This window comes from Notamacropus eugenii, chromosome 2 (genome assembly GCF_028372415.1).
Source record: "Notamacropus eugenii isolate mMacEug1 chromosome 2, mMacEug1.pri_v2, whole genome shotgun sequence".
Classification (NCBI taxonomy): domain Eukaryota; kingdom Metazoa; phylum Chordata; class Mammalia; order Diprotodontia; family Macropodidae; genus Notamacropus; species Notamacropus eugenii.
The window spans coordinates 492,741,874-492,753,936 of NC_092873.1; the positions used below are offsets into that span (position 1 = coordinate 492,741,874).

The following is a 12,063-nucleotide window of genomic DNA, read 5'->3' on the forward strand; positions in this document are numbered from 1 at the left end:
AAAGAGACACAGGGACAGATATCCCAGTGTTTCTTCCCAGGGAATGCAGGAACCTAGGGCCAGGTTCTGAGTTCAATTTCATGGGCTTCCCTGGTACAAAGGGAATTAAGTCTTAAGCCTGAAACTTGAAAGGAAAGGAAATAATATATGCAAACACCATCTTTCCATCCCTTTGGAAGCCCTCTCTCTTTTTCACTTAAATATCACATACCTTGACACATCTCTTTTAGGACAACAGTTCACATTCCCGCAGTGCTTTAAGGTTTACCAAAGTATTTCTGACACACCACCACAGACAACATTCTAATGTCTTTCTTAAAGCTCTTTGACTCTATGAAACAATTTTCCGACTGCAAATGGGACAACCGAGAACTATTAGGGGACCTCAATTCCAATTAACTTTGCCACTGGCTGCTGATTAAGTATGGATGAGTCACTGTTTTCTAGTAAGTGGGAAGAGAATCTTAAAGATTAATGAAATGTGAGGGCAAACAAGGACTCTGGTGCTAGAATAATGTTCTGCACCCTCCTCTCTCCCTTTCTCCTTCTAGCCTAATTTTGGAATGAAAATTTGGGGAAAGAAGAGTGCTTTGTATAAGTATGGCATCTGTAAAGAGTTTAGGGGTCCCTTCTCCACCCAAGTCCTCCTCTGATACACTTATTCACTATGGTGTGAAGGTGACCCTGGCTGGAAAGAATGGGCGCAGACTCTCAGTCTGGCCTTTGAAGACCAGCCTAGCTAAGTTTGGAGAGCCTCCTCACTGAGCTGGCTACAAGGTGATAAATTTTTTGGCCATAGCAACTCCAAAAGACCACCTTGTAAGGCATGAAGAAGCTGCAATGCCTGTCCATGGGGAAAGTACCCACAGCAGTGAAATTAGACCCTTGGAGTATTGATGTCCTCTGATTCTTGGAAAAAATGAAAGGCATACATGCCAACCGTTCCTCCACAGGGTTTACTGATGATCCAATGCAAAGTATTTCGCTTTAAAGCTACTAACTCTAAGAGGCAGCACAGTGTTCTGTTAGTGCAGGCATTCCTGACCTGGGGTACCTGTACCCCCACAGCTAAGAGAAACTTCTCCAGTTGTTCAGAAAATATTTAGGAAATAAGTATAAGTGGCTAATTAATTAATGTCTTAATTTCATTTCACACATGCTTGGTAAATCCTAAAAAAAAAAATTTCTGCACTTTTATATTAAACGGAGTTATAGGGAGGTTTACTGAAAGTACAGGGCTACAAAGACTGGCCAAGATTCGAGGGCTGCCATCTGCATTCTACCTCTGTTCCTGCCCAGTCATGTAACCCAGGCAGGTTTCTGATTCTTTATCTGTCAAATGAGGAGGGTAATTTAAATAATTTCTCACATCCCTTTCCAACCCTAGATCCTAGGAAGTCTGCACTCTCTATTTTTCAAATACTCACTCAAAAAAGTTAGGATCTGACTTAAGGAAAATCTGGTGACCCCAGAGGTCCCCAAACCTTGGAAGGAAAAGAATAATCATACCAGTATGAGATTTTCACTTAAGGTGGCTGTCATCTGGCTGACAAGGCATTTTCATGTGTCCACTTTTCTGTGGTGTGGGACTGCCAAAGATGCCTTTTGAGTAACTATTTTAAGCTCTATAAAACCCTTGTTTAGGGAGTAGTGCCTTGACCTGGGATTTCACGGCCACAGGACCTCCAGGCTGAGGAAACTCTCTCTACCAATACAAGTCAGCACCTTTTCTATAACTAGTCTCACAAGAGTTGCCTTGAGCACTGAGAAATTAAACGACTTGGCCAGTGTTATCAAATCAATATGTGGTAGAAGGGGGACTAGCACCCAGCTCTCTATTATGCCACATTAAAAGCTTTGTAAAAATAATTGACATTATCCATTCTTTTTTCCATGGGGTGGGGTGGGGTCCAAGGTCTAGTCCCATAATCCATCAGTATGGGGAACTCCCAGAATAGACATTCCTTCCACCTATGCAGATACAGCAACTCATCAGTAACTTAAAAACCTTAACCAGTGGCCTGGGGCATTGACTGGTTAAATGATTTGTCCATAGTTACTAACCAGGTTGTTTCTGGGGCTAGACTGAAACCCAGGTCTTCTTAACTCCAACATGAGCCCTCCTGTCCACGACACAACAAGAACTGCCGCTTTCAGATTAACAAAACTAAATTTCAAATAATCCTAGTTCTAAGGGAGATAAGAAATACTCAGGCATGCTAGCTTCTCTTTGTTTCATAAATCAGAAGCATATCTACAAAGCTTTAGGGTATTACTTTATACAGAAACAAGAATTTCCCTAGGAAACATAAGAGGGGTCATTTAGTCTAAACTCAGCAATAATGAAAATTTTTAGCTTTCTGTGGATTGTCTAATTGTTTACTGATGTATTAAATACCTCACAAAACAGCAGATTTTAAAAGGGGGAGCCAAAAATGCATCTGAGCAGTAAGAGCTATTTCTTTTTCTTTCTAGACTTCTTTAACCTTTACATTGCACAGTGGCTCAATGGCAACTATGAAAGTCCCTTTAATCTACAATATATACTTACCAATTTCAAACTTTGTGCCAGAAACATTTGCTGTGATGGACCCATTCTTCTTCTTCTTTCTGACCTTTCTTTTAATTTTACTTTCATAAGATAATTCTGTCCCCAGACCTAGGTGAGAGGGCCCTTGGATGTCTATGGGAGAAAGATAACAGCCCAAGGTCATCAAAACAGACCAAGTCATACACATGGTATTCCTCAATTTCTTCTCTGACTCAAAGTTGTGAGGGTGTTTCATTGTACTCAATCGGAGTACTTACCTCCTTCCTGAGGCAAAGATGGCATTATACCTCTGATGATTGAGAAGCAGAGTGTGAATGTCGTCCCAAACTCTTAAGAAAACAGTATCGTCTGCATCAGCCCAATTTAGATATGGTCTAAAATCACCAAAAGCTCCTATCATACCATCTCAGTGGAAAAAATCCTTCGACTCCAGAAAACTTAAGTAATGGAACAGGGAGGTACCTGTAAGGAAAAGATGATTTCAAAAGTTAGCATCTACAAAGCATACCCTGACAACCAAAGTAAAGTAAAGCTCTTCTACCACGCCAAAGCATTTCCTTCAGCTGGAATTTGATTCTGTAGTCCCTCAGCCCCCTGGGGGAACAATATGATGCTCTAGAAGCTTGCTGCCCCAGGTCTTCAGCCTTCACCCACTTCCAGAGAAAGGCCGACTCCCAACAAAGTGATGCTCCGCTGTCCAAGGACTGCTTCCCTTTTCCTCTTGCCTCTCACAAAAGCCACCCACTTTCCTGGAGTAGAATTACTAATCCTCCCCTGCCAAAACCTTCTACCTTTCATTCTTTCAAGATCCTGGCAAAGGATTATGTAAACAAAGGGTAGTGAATAAATGCTAGAGGCTAACTGTAGACTGATCATGAAGCACCTCTCAAATCTCAGCTCATCTAGAACACCAGCCCAGAATGAACAGTAAATGGCTGCTGGCCACCACTAACTCCAATTCCTTAATCACTCCAATCTTGCCTCTCCATGTTGTACTTTTTTTGGGGGGTGGGGTGGGGAGGAGGCAGTCCAAACTTGAACTTATAAGAGGACATGGACATTAAAACTTGCAGAATGGCCGGGCATGGATGAGCTAAACTCTTTATCACCTGAGGGAATATTATAAGGATTTCATCAGATGCCTTCAGCAACTCCCTTCCCCTCTCTGGGCCTCAGTTTCCACATCTGTTAAATAGTCAGTGGCCTCCTCTGTCCCTTCAAGTTCCAGAGCTATGATTCAATGATCCACTTCAGTATTTGAGTAACTCACAATGTGGATATTCTTTTCAAGACCTACGCAGATGGACAGTCTTCAAGAGTTCCCTGGGGGCATGGAGAGGTTAAATGATCTGCTCTTGGTCACACAAAATGTGTCACAGGCAGAACTTAAATGCACATCTTTCTTGACTCCAAGCAAGTTCTGTACTTTATCTATCTTAAACCCAGTTCACTCTTGAAATTCATAGATTAGACCACAATAAGTCCCACCCAAGCTCCATTTAATGGGTGTATTTCGGGCCCTTCTGGTTTAGGGTGAATGTCAAAAGGTAACTGTTTCTCTTTGGAAAAGCAACCCAGAGGGTCTTCCCCTCCCAGCTTGATTTTTTTTTTCTTTTTTCTTTCTAATTAAAGAGGTCATCCCTTGACTCATTTCTTAAAGAGGCTTTCACCTCACTCAAACTGAAAACCTGAAAAGACCTTAGCTTGAAAGGACCAGGATTTCCAATTGCATCCCCGCCTGTCTCCAGTCATCCTGATGACTATCTGGTCACTGGACCCAGATGTCTCTGGAGGAGAAAGTGAGGCTGGTGGTGACCTTGCACAGTCCTCCTTCACTCAAATCAAAGTCAACTGCAAGTCATGTCATCATTTCCCTGATGCCATAGTCCTCTTCTAAAACGAAGGACAAACACAACTCTATCCACCAGGCCCTGCTGTCTCTCAAACACTTAACTTGTCTTTCTATGTGCATAAGTTTTTAATTTACCTGTGTAGGCAGCTCCCTCTACCCAAGCAGGTCAGCACCTTTCCTGCACCTTAAGAGTTTATTGGCAACTCAGGGTTGCCTGGAGCACTGAGAAGCCAAGATTACTTGGCCACACAGCTAGAATATGTCAGCTGCAGGATTCGAACTCTGATCTTCCTGACTTTGAGGCCAATCCTCTGCCTACTACACCACACTGATTAATATGGCATAGCTAAAAAGATTTCAAATATTCTCTCCTCAGATTTTTCCACAATACTTTTGATCTGAATTCACTTTTTGGTCCTATCATACACTACCTTGTATTATATCTATCTCACTGTGTATTCAAGCTCCCCCCTCTCCACAGCCCCTCAGGTAGAATGTAAGCTTCATTGAAGGCTGAAGATTGCCTGTATAACATCCTTAGGTTACCTATGCCTAGCACCAAGCCCTGTTCACATCAAAGACTTACTAAGTATTCCATCTAAATGCAACCCAAAAGACATAGGACAGCAACAGGGAGGCTAAGGAATGTTTGCAAACAACATCATGCACATAAGAAGTGGCACAAGAGATATCATAAGGCAGTCTATAACTAGAAAGGTCTGTCCATCCACTGGACAGTCATGGGGAAGATAAGCAATGACAGATGGACAGCCCAAGTGGTATGTGTGTACAAGATGCTCAAAAAATAGAAGAAATGCTTCCAGCAGATCTTCTCTAGAAGGTATAGAAAAACATGGACAAAAATAAAAACCTCCTAAGATAAGAGATTGTATAGGGGGGTGCTATCTGATAAGATGGAGACCATCTATAAGCAGCAAGGAAGTCAGGAATCCAAAGTATCACTGACAAGTTGGGCCATGTCCAGGGGAAGGTGATGGGTATGGTAAAGGGCCTTGAAACTATGTCATACGAGGATCAGTTGAAGGAACCGGAGACTTTCAGGGAGATTTGATATCGGTCTTCAAATATTTGAAGGGTTGTCATGTGAAAGACAAATGAGATTTATTATCCTTGGCTCCAGAGAGGCGAACTAAAACCAACAGGTGGAAATCACACGAAGGTGGCTTTTGGCTCAGTCTAAGGAAGTTATTCCTAACAGTTGGTCCCTTTCAAAAATGGAATCAAGTCTCCTAAGGTAGCAAGCCCTTTGTCACTGGAAAAGTTTAAGCAGAAGTTGGGTGAGCACTTGCTAAGGACCCTATTAACAGTTCAGCTATCACCCAGAGAACTTGTGACAAAATGACCTTCAACATGTCTCCCACTCCTAAGGTCCTGTGTGTCTGCTTTCAGCATGGATTTCCTTTTTATTTCAATCTACTACTGTATTTCTCTCACTTCTCTCTCTCTATTAAAAGCATCCTAAGATATTTCCTAAAGACTGTATTTTGGAACTGGTAAGAACTCCTTAAATGACGAACCAAATTGTTGAATCTAATTAAAGGCTCTTGCTACATTTTGAAAATGATAAATCCTACCCAGTACAATGCAGTATACTTAGTGGTGATTGGATCAATATCTGTTGTTCGTTGGATAATAAGATGTACAGCTGGAAGGGGACTTAGAGATCCTCTGCCCCAATCCTCTCATTTTTCAGATGAGGAAATTGGGGTTCTGAGTACATGAGCAACTTGTCCAAGGTCATACAACCAACAAACTGCAAAGTTGGAATGGTAATGCTAATGAAAATGCAGCTCACTAAAACGTAACCTAACATCTCCAGCACTTTATCCCTGATGAGATTCATTACTGAAGGCATTTAAGAGCTCCATTTGTTTTTGAGTGGGATTGTCTGAGGACACGGTTTTTTATTTATTTATTTTTGGGGGTATAGTTCTCCAGAAAACTTCAAGATCAGATTAATAAAATATACTAATAAAATGAACTGAAATCAGTTCTTAGGAAAATTTATAATTCTGAAATCGATTAAAGCAAATGTTGAACACTATCTTCAAACTATTCTACCTGCTCTGGGGAATAACAAATAAAAACCATTTCCTACCCTTAAGAAGCTTTCCATCATGTTGCAATGCATATTGTAAAAATACATGAGCTCAGATCCACCCTCCAACCGATGCAAACACATAAATCAAATCTATGACAGCCCTCCTCCAGTCAGCATCCATCCCAATCTGAAAGTTTTATGATTGCTCAGGCATCCTAATAAATCAGTGGCAAAGATAATCAAAAAGGCAAATAATCTGAAAAATCAGTTTGACTCTGGTTAGGAGACAGTTTTGAGGACCTCATTAGAAATATAGGTCCTGGGCATTCACAAAACTTCAAATCAAACCCCAAGATCATACCACAAAGGCTGCTAAGCTGGGGTTACTCCACCCTGGAAACAGACTGATTTTTTTGTTTTTTAAGCATTAGCCTAAAGAGTGAGTTTCCTTTAGCCAGCTTGCTGGCTCCCCCAGGAGAGATAACTGTTTGAATGTGGAAGTATTCCTGGTCTACCAGCTCTAGTTAGACAGCAGTAAACAAAGGTCCTGTTTATTACAAAGAAGTACTTAATTCAGTGAAAGCAGGTGACCATGTCAATAAGCATTTAAAAGCAGTGTTTGCTTATGTAATCCACAATGAACAGTGTTTATAATAACTCCACTCAAGTAGATGGTTGTTACTTCAAGAAATGGCGAAAACAATATGAAAAAGGCTTTATGTTTTATCACATGGGGGGAATGGGGAAGAAAAGTGGGGAGAAGGAGAGTTATGGCCTGAAACCTAGGCAGGAATTCTACGTCAAATTCTTCTGTCCTTTCAAAACTTTCACATTTCTCTGATACAAGAAAGAATACTCAAATTCTAATGACTGCATTGAACTCTTCCACTTAATATAACTGCACAAATCTTCAAAAACTGAAAGCACCTACTATTATATTACCTCTGACTTTTCTCTGAGTTTTAGGCAAGCCAGACATTTGAGATGACAAAAACACCCAGTTTTCAGCAGAAGTGAGGAGGCACCAGTCCCTTTGGTAATCCGGCAGCAAACCATAACCAAGCTCCTGGATCCCAGTGCCTTCCACTGCTTTCTGCAATGCTCAGTTTCTAAAATAAGGGGACAACATTTCTCTGTTCATTAGAAAATAGGCCAAGCAGGTAAAACTACAGGAGAGAGATGTCCTCTAAAGAACTCTCATAGTTTGTCCAGTTGGGCAAATTCTGCCTTCTGAGTATTGGCTTTTGAAGAAATTTTATTTTTTTATTTCAGTATTTTGAGATAAGGTGGGAAATAGGGTGTGTGTGTGTGTGTGTGTGTGTGTGTGTGTGTGTGTGTGTGCGCGCACGCACATTTGTATGAAATAGAGTTGTGTGTGTGTTCATGGTTCCCCCCCAAGGAAAAGAAAATGTATTTCAAACCAAAGTTCACAATCGTTCAAAAATTTTATCAAATCCCAACTTGGTGCTGAAGAATGCTAGTGATTACAATGTGGCAACAGTAGCTACAAGCCCCATCCTCCTCTGCCAGTTCTCTGTCTGTCTGGGCCCACTTCAACTTCATAGATTACAAATCAGAAATTTAATTGGGAGAAGAAACTGAAATCAATTAAGAATTCTTATTTTGAAAAGTAAGAGCATTTTACATCCTAAATGCACACCTCACCTCCGCCTCAGTGATTTAAAGAAAACTCTAATTTCTTCAACTCTCCCTGTGGCATGGCCTGCTGAGTCTGATGAGGTAGCTTAGGGAGCGCCAATTTGCCTGCAGGAACACTGCAGTGGGCCCTGCTACCTTTGGGCAGTACAGGCATTGTGGGAAAAGATAATGGGTAGAGAGAGGCTGAAGTCAAGGGGACCATAAAGAAAGTCCACCTAAGTAAGGAAAATATACAGGCTCTGTGAGGCACCTGGGCAGCATGGAAGTTCACAGATACAAGCCTCAATTAGTGAGATTTATTAAAGCCACTCGGAAAACATGCCAATAACCAACCAGGGTAGGGGATGCAGAAAGTCAGGAATAAGTCTCTCTCTCTCTCTCTCTCTCTCTCTCTCTCTCTCTCTCTCTCTCTCTCTCTCTCTCTCTCTTTCTCTCTCTTTCCATATATGTGTATGTCTATGTGTGTGTGTTTCTGTATGATGGAATGTCCTCTCCATGTGGAGGTCATTCCTCTGATCACGTTCCCCTTTCAGACTTTTTATCCACTCATCAAGGACCAGCTCAAGGGCTACCCCTTCAAGAAGCAAAGCCTTCCTTGATCTTTCTTCACCCACCTACCCCCATTTCATGTTCTCTCTCTCCTCATATATCCCCAGACAGTCAAGTCTGATCTTCCCTTTGCTCCTTTCACTCTCTACCCTTTATTATATTTATATGTACAAGAATCTGATGTTATCATAATTATTATATTATTCCAATGCTTGTGAAAAGCTCACTAGAAAGCCAGCTTTACTCAGCTCTACTCGTCCTCACAAGACTGGGCAATAAATAGCCCCTTCTCTGCATTCTGCCAGACCTATTTCTTTACCTTGATGCTGGGTACCTCTTATTCTGAAGGTGAGATCCTTGGGGGATGCTTTAGAAGTGATATAACTGTCAATATTGAGGCTAGGCCACTAATGGAATCATGTGTCTACTGGCAACCCAAGGCCTCTGAGGGAAATGTCCAACATTAGAGAGCGGGGAGGGTAAATGCTGCCAGACTGTAACTCAACTAGGGATTTAGCCTTGGTAGCAGAGGGGCCCCCGTAGGGCATCTATCCCACCTGTTCACATGAGGTGGCAGCTGGAAGCCATATGCCTTGGCCCTTCATTCTCCTAATGTCCAACTGATATATTACAAATGGAATATCAGGGTGGGAAGGGACTTTTGAAGGTCATCTAGTCTTACCCTTACCTAAAACATAAAATCACTTTATAAATGGGGCTATAAGATGTGCAGTGGCAGGGAACCCATTTCATTTAGGGGTAACTGGTTATTTGGGCATTCTCCTTTAGTCAGCCAAAATACACTTCCTGGGTCGCACCCCACTGGTTCTACCCTCTGAAGCTAAAGGGAAGGATATAAATTCATTTTCTATATATCAATCTTTCATATATATATGTATATATATACATATACATATATCTACAAATCATATATAGAATAACCATGCATACATACATACACACATATGTCTAAAGTTCAGAAGTCAGCTCTCATGCCCCACTCCCCTCCCCTGTCCTTTTCATTTTCTTTTGACAAGGTTTCTAGAGCTTCACCATCCTGGTCATTTACTTCCAGACCCACTTTAGTATAACATCCTTGCTGAACTATGGTTCTCAGAACCCAACACAAGATACCTGGTATCTAATCACAACTTGATTAATATAATCTAAAACCTCATACTAAGTCTGCAGTCCACTAAAACTCCTAGGTCATTCTTCATGAATTTTTAAGCCATATTTCTACAACCTTGATGTGTGTGCACTTGTGTGTGTGTGTGTGTGTGTGTGTGTGTGTGTGTGTGTGTGTTTTAATCTGAGGTAAGGAATAAAACTTTGGTCCATCACTCCTGCTTAACAAAGGGTTTGATGCAGTGGAAAGAGTGCTGGACTCTGGGTCAAGAAACATGTGTTAGAATTGCAGCTTCTCCCCTTAACTGACTATGGTGGAATCACAGACAAATCACTCAACTTCAGCAAACCAGGGACCAAATCAGCATTCCCTAACTCACAGGGTTGTTGTGAGGAAAGCACTTGACAAATCTTAAGAGTATCCCTTCAAGGTTCCTGTTATTCACACATTTGATAAGCCTTCCATTTATGCCCATTCAGTTCAACACACATACTAAGTGCCAGTTGATATCACTAATCGCTAGCACTCGTTGAGGATTGGTGGGCCGGCACAGGGTTTTAAATGTTTCCCCTCACTCCTCACAGCCACCTTGGGAGGTAAGTCTATTATTCTCATTTTACAGATGAGGAACCTGAGGCTGAAAGAGGTTGAGAGATATTCTCAGTAAGTTTCTGAGGCCACATTTGAACTTGTCTTTCTGACTCCAATCCAACACTTTATCTGTTGGGACATCTTAATGAAAGATACGGTATCAAGTGGTAAGCAAAGAAAAACAAAAAACGATAGTTCCTTTGATAAGCTTCCACTCTATTGGGAGGGAAATATATAGGCAATTTTTTTTTTTAAAGTCATTTCAGGAGACTGAGGGGATAGGGCCATCAGGTAATGGCACTAAATCAGTTCCTTAAAAAAAAAGTGAGGAAGTCTGAAAGGTGAACATGAGCAGGAAGCATGTGCCAAGTAAGAAGGAAAGCCCTGTGGCAAGAGCAAAGACTGGAGATTGATGTCATTTGTGTAACAACACTTAATAAGATGGTTTGCACAGGACAACGAGTGCATGAAAAGGAATGATATGATAATAGCATGTCTTCATCCAAGTCAGTTGGAGCCATGCTGATCAATCCACACCAAGCAGGCACATTGTGGACTGGTCTCATAAAAATTGAGGCAAAGTAGTCACCCCCACTAACTTTACCTGTATAACTTGGGGCAAATCACTTAATCTCATGAAGGTATGGTTTTCTTCTCTAGAAAACAATGAGACTGGACCAGACAATCTCTAAGATGTCTCCTTTTAAAATTCTTTAATTCCAAGCAAGATTGTGAATGATAACAGCTATCTTTTTTATTGCAATAAAATGTTCAAGATTCAGACAGGGAAGGTATTATTATCTCCACCAAACAAGATACCAATCCCTCCAATCCCTACTCAATTCTTATTCTGAGTTGATGGGACCCAAAGAATTCACTTCCTGGTGGCCAACTACTTCACTGTGAACTTTTCTTCAAATTTAGAAAGATTAGTTTATAAACTATGAGGAGTTGCTGAAGGTTTTCAAGCAGGGTAGTAACAAGTTGAAAGCAGTGTTTTGGCAAGACCAACTTGGCCAGTTTTAAGTAAAGGCAGACTGGACAAAGAGAGACCAATGAGGCTATTGCTCTATTTCCCAGAGGGTCAAGTGATATGGTAACAACAGTGGGTATGAAAAGGAGGGGTTGGATAAAGAAGTCATTAAGAAGGAAGATTCTACTTAAATAAAGGAAGTGTGTAGAGGTTTACTAAAAATCTAGTCAATGCTTAATGTGTTCAAAGTACTATGGTAGGTACTGGTGGAGATAGATCGAATAAAATAAGTTCCCTACCCTCAGGGAGCTCACAGTCTAAGAAAAAGTATACCAACATATATTCAAATGACTGTGTGGCTGATTACACATGAAGACAAGGGAGAAGTCTATTCAGATGAAGAGCACGACTTTAGTTACCTCCCAAAGGCTTTCTACAAAAGCAAAATTGCCCTTTTTCCTCTCGAGTCTCTGCCAAACAACCCACAATGGATTTCAAAATACACAGCTGCTTAGATTTCGAACAGCTGACATCATCCAGAACAATTCAGATAACAATAACACACTGGCACCACTCATTGTGTGTTCAAATGAAATGGGTGGTTAGAAGAGGTTGCTTATAAATACAATGACTTTTGTCTCCATTTCTCCAGGCTCTTCAATGCCCGAAGTCTTCATACTCAGTATATGTTATTCCA

At 41.1% G+C, this 12,063-nt stretch overlaps 1 protein-coding gene across 8 annotated transcripts in view; it reads right to left on the bottom strand.

Moving 5' to 3' along the window:
• TTLL7 (tubulin tyrosine ligase like 7) overlaps positions 1-12,063 on the bottom strand; it is a 233,682-nt gene that overhangs the window by 161,937 nt on the left and 59,682 nt on the right. For all 8 annotated transcript variants that reach the window (XM_072648853.1, XM_072648847.1, XM_072648848.1 and 5 more), the window contains exons 2-3: positions 2,809-3,013; positions 2,552-2,683 (exon numbers count right to left, since the gene is read on the bottom strand). In XM_072648853.1, the coding sequence (XP_072504954.1) occupies positions 2,552-2,683; positions 2,809-2,833 (157 nt within the window). In that variant the 5' untranslated portion in view covers positions 2,834-3,013. The remainder of the gene's footprint in view (positions 1-2,551; positions 2,684-2,808; positions 3,014-12,063) is intronic.